This window comes from Triticum aestivum, chromosome 3B (assembly GCF_018294505.1).
Source record: "Triticum aestivum cultivar Chinese Spring chromosome 3B, IWGSC CS RefSeq v2.1, whole genome shotgun sequence".
Classification (NCBI taxonomy): Eukaryota; Viridiplantae; Streptophyta; class Magnoliopsida; order Poales; family Poaceae; genus Triticum; species Triticum aestivum.
In genome coordinates this window covers 842,913,645-842,921,392 of record NC_057801.1, presented here as the reverse complement: position 1 = coordinate 842,921,392, position 7,748 = coordinate 842,913,645, and the positions used below count along the sequence as shown (strand labels likewise).

The 7,748-nt window shown below is 51.8% G+C and overlaps 1 protein-coding gene across 1 annotated transcript; it reads left to right on the top strand.

Annotated features, from left to right (window-relative positions):
* Nucleotides 1-3,959: 3,959 nt before the first annotated feature.
* LOC123067032 (11S globulin seed storage protein 2) lies at nt 3,960-6,221 on the top strand. The gene is made up of 2 exons (XM_044489992.1): nt 3,960-4,965; nt 5,863-6,221. Exons 1-2 carry the CDS (start codon nt 4,004-4,006, stop codon nt 6,011-6,013), a joined length of 1,113 nt encoding a protein of 370 aa, XP_044345927.1. The 5' UTR covers nt 3,960-4,003; the 3' UTR covers nt 6,014-6,221.
* Nucleotides 6,222-7,748: the final 1,527 nt, after the last annotated feature.

The following is a 7,748-nucleotide window of genomic DNA, read 5'->3' as shown; positions in this document are numbered from 1 at the left end:
AATTGGCCCGCGGTGCAAAGCCGCCGAATACGAAGATCTGTCCAGGGAGGAAGGTCTCACCCTGGACTGCGTTGTTGATGATGATCGGAGAAGCCATCGAGCCTATCGGTGACGGCGCAGAGGAACTCTCAATGAAAGCACCAATGTCGGTGTCAAAACCGGCGGATCTCGGGTAGGGGGTCCCAAACTGTGCGTCTAGGCGGATGGTAACAGGAGACGAGGGACACGATGTTTTATCCAGGTTCGGGCCCTCTTGATGGAGGTAAAACCCTACGTCCTGCTTGATTAATATTGATGATGTGTGTTACAAGAGTAGATCTACCACGAGATCAAGGAGGCTAAGCCCTAGAAGCTAGCCTATGGTATGATTGTTGTTCGTCCTAGGGACTAATGCCATCCGGTTTATATAGATACCGGAGAGGGCTAGGGTTACACAGAGTCGGTTACAATGGTAGGAGATCTACATATCCGTATCGCCAAGCTTGCCTTCCACGCCAAGGAAAGTCCCATCCGGACACGGGACGAAGTCTTAAATCTTGTATCTTCATAGCCTTGGAGTCCGGCCGATGATGATAGTTCGGCTATCCGGACACCCCCTAGTCCGGGACTCCCTCACCCACCCTCACGGACGGCGCCGCCGCCGGCACCTAGAGGGGGGAAACGGACGCTTCGGGTCTACACGGAGGGGATCTTGCTGTGGGTCTGACACGGATGTTGCTCCAAAGTGTTCCTATGGGCTGACCTAACACAACCGGGTGGAGAGGTCCACTCGTCAAAGCCAGTCCGTGCAAAGTCAAAGGGCTAGATCCCGTGGTCAAGCGCTACAGGGTTAGGCGGGACGTGGGGCCTTGGGGGGTAGCAATGGCACCGGAGCGTCGCACCGGGACCTCATACATGGGGGGTGTCGTGGTGGCATGTCCGAAGAGGCGGACGCGTCTCCGGGGTGTGCCCCCCCCCCCTCACGGACGGTGCCGCCGCCGGCACATGGAGGGGGGAAACCGAGTGTCGGGTCTACACAGAGGGGATCTTGCTGTGGGCCTAGCCCGGATGTTGCTCCAAAGTGTTTCTATGGGCTGACCTAACACAACCAGGTGGAGAGGTCCACTGGTCAAAGCCCGTCCATGCAAAGTCAAAGGGCTAGATCCCGTGGTCAAACGCTACAGGGTTAGGCGAGACGGGGGCCCTGGGAAGTAGCAATGCCACCAAAGCGTCGCACCGGGACCTCATACATGTCGTACGGTGTGGTGGCATGTCCGAAGAGGCGGCACGCGTCTCCGGGGTGTGGCCCCCCTCACGGACGGCGTTGACACGGTAGTAGACGTTCTGCGGTAACGATGCGGCGTGAATATTATTGAATACTCGGAGCGCGATAAGATCATGAGTTTTTTACACGATGTGGGCACATGTGATGTAGGACAGATGGTAATTTTTCATAATTTTTGGTGATGGAGAAGTATCTGAACACTTCCCTCTACGCGGATCGCTCTCCGCGTGTCTACGACTGTGGCCGGCGACCTCCGGGGGCTCGCATGCCGCCAAATCTTTCGTAGACGGCCTCTCACAAGTCTGGAAGTGTTGTGGCAGTTACAAACGGCCAGCACGCGTCTCCGGGGTGTGCCCCCCCTCACGGACGGCGCCGCCGCCGGCACACAGCGGCAGCGACGCCCGTGAGGGGGGCACTCCCTAGAGCAGCGTGTCGGGTGCCAACGCCTGCCACCATGCGCCCACAACCGTAGGAGGGCCCACCGCAACACCTGGCGGCATTGCTACCCCCAGGTACCTCGTCCCGTCTAACCCTGACACATACGACCGCCGGGTCTAGCCCTTTGACTTTCGCCAGACGGGGTTTGACTGGTGGACCTTTTCACCTGGTTGTCATAGCCCAGCCCATAGCTAGACCCACCAACACCGTCCCGGCCCAACCCACCCCAAGATTCCCTCCGTGTTGGCCCGACGTGGCCGTTTCCCCCCTCCGTGACACGGTGGCAGTGACGCCCGTGAGGGGGGCACACCCCGGATCCGCGTGTCGGATGCCTGAGCCTGCCACATGGCTTCCACAATCATAGGAGGGCCCACCGCGACACCTGGCGGCATTGCTACCCCCCCCCCCAGGCACACCGTCCCGTCTAACCCTGACACAGACGACCGCTGGGTCTAGCCCTTTGACTTTCGCCGGACGGGGTTTGACCGGTGGACCTTTTCACCTGGTTGTCATAGCCCAGCCCATAGCTACACCCCCAACACAGTCCCGGCCCAACCCACCCCAAGATTCCCTCCGTGTCGGCCCGACGTTGCCGTTTCCCCCCTCCGGGACACGGCGGCAACGACGCCCGTGAGGGGAGGGGTACACGCCGGAGCCGTGTGCCGGGTGCCTGCGCCTGCCACCACGCTTCCACAACCGTAGGAGGGCCCACCGCAACACCTGGCGGCATTGCTATCCCCAAGGTACCCCGTCCCATCTCCCCTCTCCGTAACACGACGGAAGCGACGCCCATGAGGGGGCAATCGAGATATGTTTTATGTACATAAGGCACATTTAAGTTAATCGAATTATTTTGGAAAAAATAAAAAGGAGAAAAGAGAAAATAAATAAAATATGAAAAAAATATTAGAAATCTATGCCTATGGCTATGTCGTCGGCATAGCTACAGCCACGGAAGGGTAGAGCCCTGGATCGATGATGTGGCGTATGGCGTGGATCGATGACGTAGCACCGTCCATGGGCCAGACCTATGCCGACGGCATAGATATGCCACCCCACGGACCGGTGAGCGTTTCAGATCGTTGACGTGGCGGATCACGCGGATCGATGACGTCGGCATAGCTATGCCGACGGCCTTGCTGTTGACATAGCTATGCCGACGGCCATCGTTAGGCCCCGTCGGCTTAGGCTTCATGCCGTCAAAGGATGTCGCCGCCCGGGTAGCCGGGCCCACAGATACGCCGACGACCGCCTCTATGCTGACGGCTGCCGTAGGCATATTGACTGGGATGCCGACGGCAGATCTATGCCGACGGCAGATCTATGCCGACGGCCCCCGTCGGCATAGGTTAGTGTATGCCGACGGCTTTTCTGCGCCAACGACCTGACCTGGGTCGTTGGGATACATCCATCTATGCCGAAGGGGGCCGTCGGCATAGATTTGGCCGTCGGCAATTGGGTAAATTCTGGTAGTGTAAAATAGGATAAAATCAGCCACATGATCTGTAGCGGCCGCCAATTTTAATTATTTTTGGTGTTCTTTGTACGACCATGGCAGTGGATGAATAGATTGGAAGTTTTCTGAAAAAACAATCAATTGGTTTCTAACTAAATTATTTAATTGACTTTCAGTTAAACCTGGGCAAACGTCGGGCCGGGCCGGATTTCGGGTCGGGCTTGTAAAAGCCCGAACTTCATTTCTTAAGCCCGAGCCCGGCCCGAAGCCCGAAATACTCCCTGATTTCAAGCCCGAGCCCAACCCGAAGCCAAGCCCGAAGCCCGAAAACCCGGCCCGAACGCTATTTTTTAATACGTGTACGTGCAAGCCCGGCCCGAAGCCCGAAAGCCCGGCCAGAAAAATAGAAAAAGAGAAGCCCGAGCCCAGCCCGAACTATCTTTCGGGCTGCAAAACAAAGCCCGAGCCCGGCCCGAGTGTCAAGCCCGGCCCGGCCCAGCCCGGGTTTTTCGGGCCGGGCTCGGGCCAGGCTGCCCATGCCCGGGTTTACTTTCAGTGGTGCAACGTGCATGCTCCAGCCCATTCATGCGCACCGACCGGGTCTGCAAAATGAAAACCACAGTAGATAATTCGTTCATCATCCGTTCCTGCATGCTTGCATATCCAGCCCGCAAGAAACTCATCGTTATCCATCAGGATCGATCGATCAGTTAGCTCCAACAACTAATCGTTATCAATCTAACCCTCGACTATAAATATGCACCATGCGGCGTCCACTTCCTCCATCCCATCCATATCATCGATCTCTCTCCTTCTCTCCCACGTAGTACAATCTCATCCTGACAATGGTGCAGCGCACTTCCAACGCCGAGGTCATGTCCATGGACCTGTCGCCCAAGAAGCCCGCCAAGGCCTACGCCAGCGACGGCGGCGCCTACTACGACTGGTCGCCCGCCGACCTGCCCATGCTCGGCGCGGCCTCCATCGGCGCAGCCAAGCTGCACCTCTCCGCCGGCGGCCTCGCGCTCCCCAGCTACTCCGACTCCGCCAAGATCGCCTACGTGCTCCAGGGCGCCGGCGCCTGCGGCCTCGTGCTCCCCGAGGCGGCCAAGGAAAAGGTAATCCCCGTCAAGGAGGGCGACACCCTCGCGCTCCCCTTCGGCGCCGTCACCTGGTGGCACAACGCCGCCGACAGCGCCTCCGCGGAGGAGCTGGTGGTGCTCTTCCTCGGCGACACCTCCAAGGGCCACACTCCCGGCCGCTTCACCAACTTCCAGCTCACCGGCGCCGCCGGCATCTTCACGGGCTTCTCCACCGAGTTCGTCGCGCGCGCCTGGGACCTCGACCACGACGCCGCCGCCAAGATCGTCTCCACCCAGCCTGGCTCAGGCATCGTCAAGATCGCCGCGGGGCACCGGATGCCGGAGCCTCGCGCAGAGGACCGCCAGGGCGTGGTGCTCAACTGCCTGGAGGCGCCGCTGGACGTGGACATCCCGGGCGGCGGCCGCGTCGTGGTGCTCAACACGGCCAACCTGCCGCCGGTGAAGGACGTTGGTCTGGGCTCTGACCTGGTGAGGATCGACGGTAAGTCCATGTGCTCGCCGGGATTCTCCTGCGACTCGGCCTACCAGGTCACCTACATAGTGCGCGGCGGCGGCCGCGTCCAGGTCGTCGGCATCGACGGCACCCGTGTGCTGGAGACCCGCGCCGAGGCGGGCTGCCTCTTCATCGTGCCCAGGTTCTTCGTCGTCTCCAAGATCGCCGACGACACCGGCATGGAATGGTTCTCCATCATCACCACCCCAAAGTACGTACCACTAGTTTTATTCTCCTTCAAATTTCAATCCGCTGTATATTTTCTTGTACGTACGTCAATCACTATTCTAGTAGTTAGACCAACTATTCAGAACTTTTGATATGCATGTGTATATCCGGATTTACTCTTTCGCGATCGGCGGCTCCAGCGCTCGATTCGAACCAGCGCACAAGGCAAAACCGACAGGATTTCTAGGTAGGGCCCACCACGTGTGACAACCAGCCAACAAGGGATGGTGTGGTGCGCATCCACACGAAGGCACCATCGTGAAGGCCCACCCAGAATCAACACTAATCCCCCCCCTGATTTTCGGGGGGTCCACCTTAATTAATCCCCTAATCTTCAAAGAAAACAACTGTCTACTTTCCAAATCGGGAGCTGTCCGAAACCGAGCGCTCCAACGAGCGCGCGCGAGTTAGACTCTCCCATATATATCAGATCTCATAGCATTATTTTTGTTCGGTATCATATGTTTCAATTTTGCAAAATTCAAGTATATATAGCCCTAATTAGTTGCACATTTTTTTGGCATTCTTTGCCTTTTCTGAAATTAAACTTTCCTGCTACGTATTAAACTTTCCTTTCTGCATTTTGGTAGTAAAAATATATAGCATGTGTATATTTTGTTCGGTATATTCTGTTTCAGTATTGCAACATTCAAGCATGAACTTATTTCTAGCTACAACTACGGAAGTTTCTTACAAACTGGATTACTCCCGTATGTTTAACATTCTTGTATATACCCTTATTAGCTGCACAATATTATGGCATGTTTTAAGTTTTCTCAAAATAAAAGTTGCCTACATATTCAAGTTTAATCAATAATTTTGCACTTATATAGTTATCCCTTTGACCAACTAATGTTTGTGTTGTGCAAAACAAATGCAGCCCGATCTTTAGCCACTTGGCTGGTAGGACGTCGGTGTGGAAGGCGATATCGCCGGAGGTGCTAGAGACGGCCTTCAACACCACGCCAGAGATGGAAAAGATGTTCCGCTCCAAGAGGCTTGACTCCGAGATCTTCTTTGCTCCCAACTAGATCATCCACGGATTGCCCATCTCTGGCTAGGCAACACCTTAGATTCTGTTTCAATTAGGGTCTCCAAGAGTTAGTTAAATTGAAGTTTGTCACATTCGATGGATTATGTAATAATAAGCCTGAAATGGATTTGTCACACTCGCTAGGTTTTTATTGAACTCTTTGAGATTAGTTAATGTTCGATCAATGCAAGTGGTGTATCGGTACATTCCTGCAGTGGCAATTTCTCATTGTTGTGTGCGCGTGTGCGCCCACCCCAGGGTGGGCACAGCTAACTATTAAAGATAATTCGATCAATAATTTTTCACAAAAAAATGGAAGTTTGATGAACTTTCACTCTTTCAAACAAACTTGAGCGTACAGAATATGGAATGTAATGCATGACATACTCATGAGTGTTGTTTGACTGTCCTGATCAGTGTGATTCAAGTATCTATCTGATTTCAAGTCTCATGAAAACTTTTCAAATGGAAGGGCTTTAAAGTCGGCCTACGAAAACATATGGTGGGATTTTCATAAATTTTATTTCACAGGTTGTATCAACTTGATTTAAGTTTATGCACCATTGCATTAGTTTTATGTCCTTGTCCAGTCAACTAAGAAAATGAGTAGTGACTTTTTGTTTCATACTGAATATATCCCATTGCATAAGTAAACACAATTATGCAAACAACTTTTGCTAAGCCACGCAAATAAAACCAATTCGAGTTACGTGTTGGGTGGTTACACCAATGCGCCGAGCTTATAAGATTGCTTAAATTTGAGTACACATCGACAAAATACAGGATAATCACACGCATGGTCAAACATTGTCTTAAATGTACCAAAATTCGCATGGAATCTGATAACGTTGAAGCAAGAAATTGTATGAAGGTAGCACACACATACAATGAACGAAGCAAAAGAATATTACACAAAAATATGGAAGAAATTAAAGGAGGAAGCGTAGCTTCATTTTTTCACACCATATATAAGACACACTGGAAGCACCCAAATTTGACTGCTAGCATGATTAGGACATACAGTTAATTAATATGTAAAACCTTAGCTAATATGAACATATGATATTGTGAATATAACCATAAACATGAACAAGAATAAACTATTTCTGAATTGAGGATAACCCATTCTTGCCACCAATATGTGAGTGCAAAAAGATCTAGCACAAAAATTCATGAAAACTAATTGTTGTTTTGGTAAGGCACACACGATTCAGTGTAAGACAACATCGTTGAACCAAAGTGCTGCATATCGACTCTTGAGTATACAATCGGTTTCAGCATGTTCATTGATGTGTGTCAAACTATGGGAATTGAAGGAATAAACTGAGGCATGAAGATGTTCGCTAAAAATAGGTGTACGGAAGCAAGGCATTGGAATTAAGTTGCTTATCCTATATACCTAAATAGTTTAGTAAACACAGTATGGCAATTCATAGGAAGCATGGAAATATGACAGCTCAACATTATTCGTCTTGGTAGGAAGCATAGAAATTGATAATGGAAACAACTTAGATTTCCGCCAATATGAGGATGCATGTTTTGCACTCCCTACATACAAATTTGATCAATGGACGTAATTTTCTTGCCCAACGAAGCTTGAGAAAGTGTGATGGTACGAATGTATTGTTACTTGGAAGCATTGAAAACTGAATAAAATGGCACAAATTCTAGTATTGATGTCAACCAAGGAGGCATATTTGTGTGATCCACCTACCTAATTCCAAAAAAATGTG

Excerpts from the sequence above, each read along its gene's own strand:
- LOC123067032 (XM_044489992.1), top strand. The coding sequence starts at position 4,004 with ATGGTGCAGCGCACTTCCAACGCCGAGGTCATGTCCATGGACCTGTCG. Across the intron at positions 4,966-5,862 it reads TCCATCATCACCACCCCAAA|CCCGATCTTTAGCCACTTGG; the intron begins GTACGTACCACT and ends AAACAAATGCAG.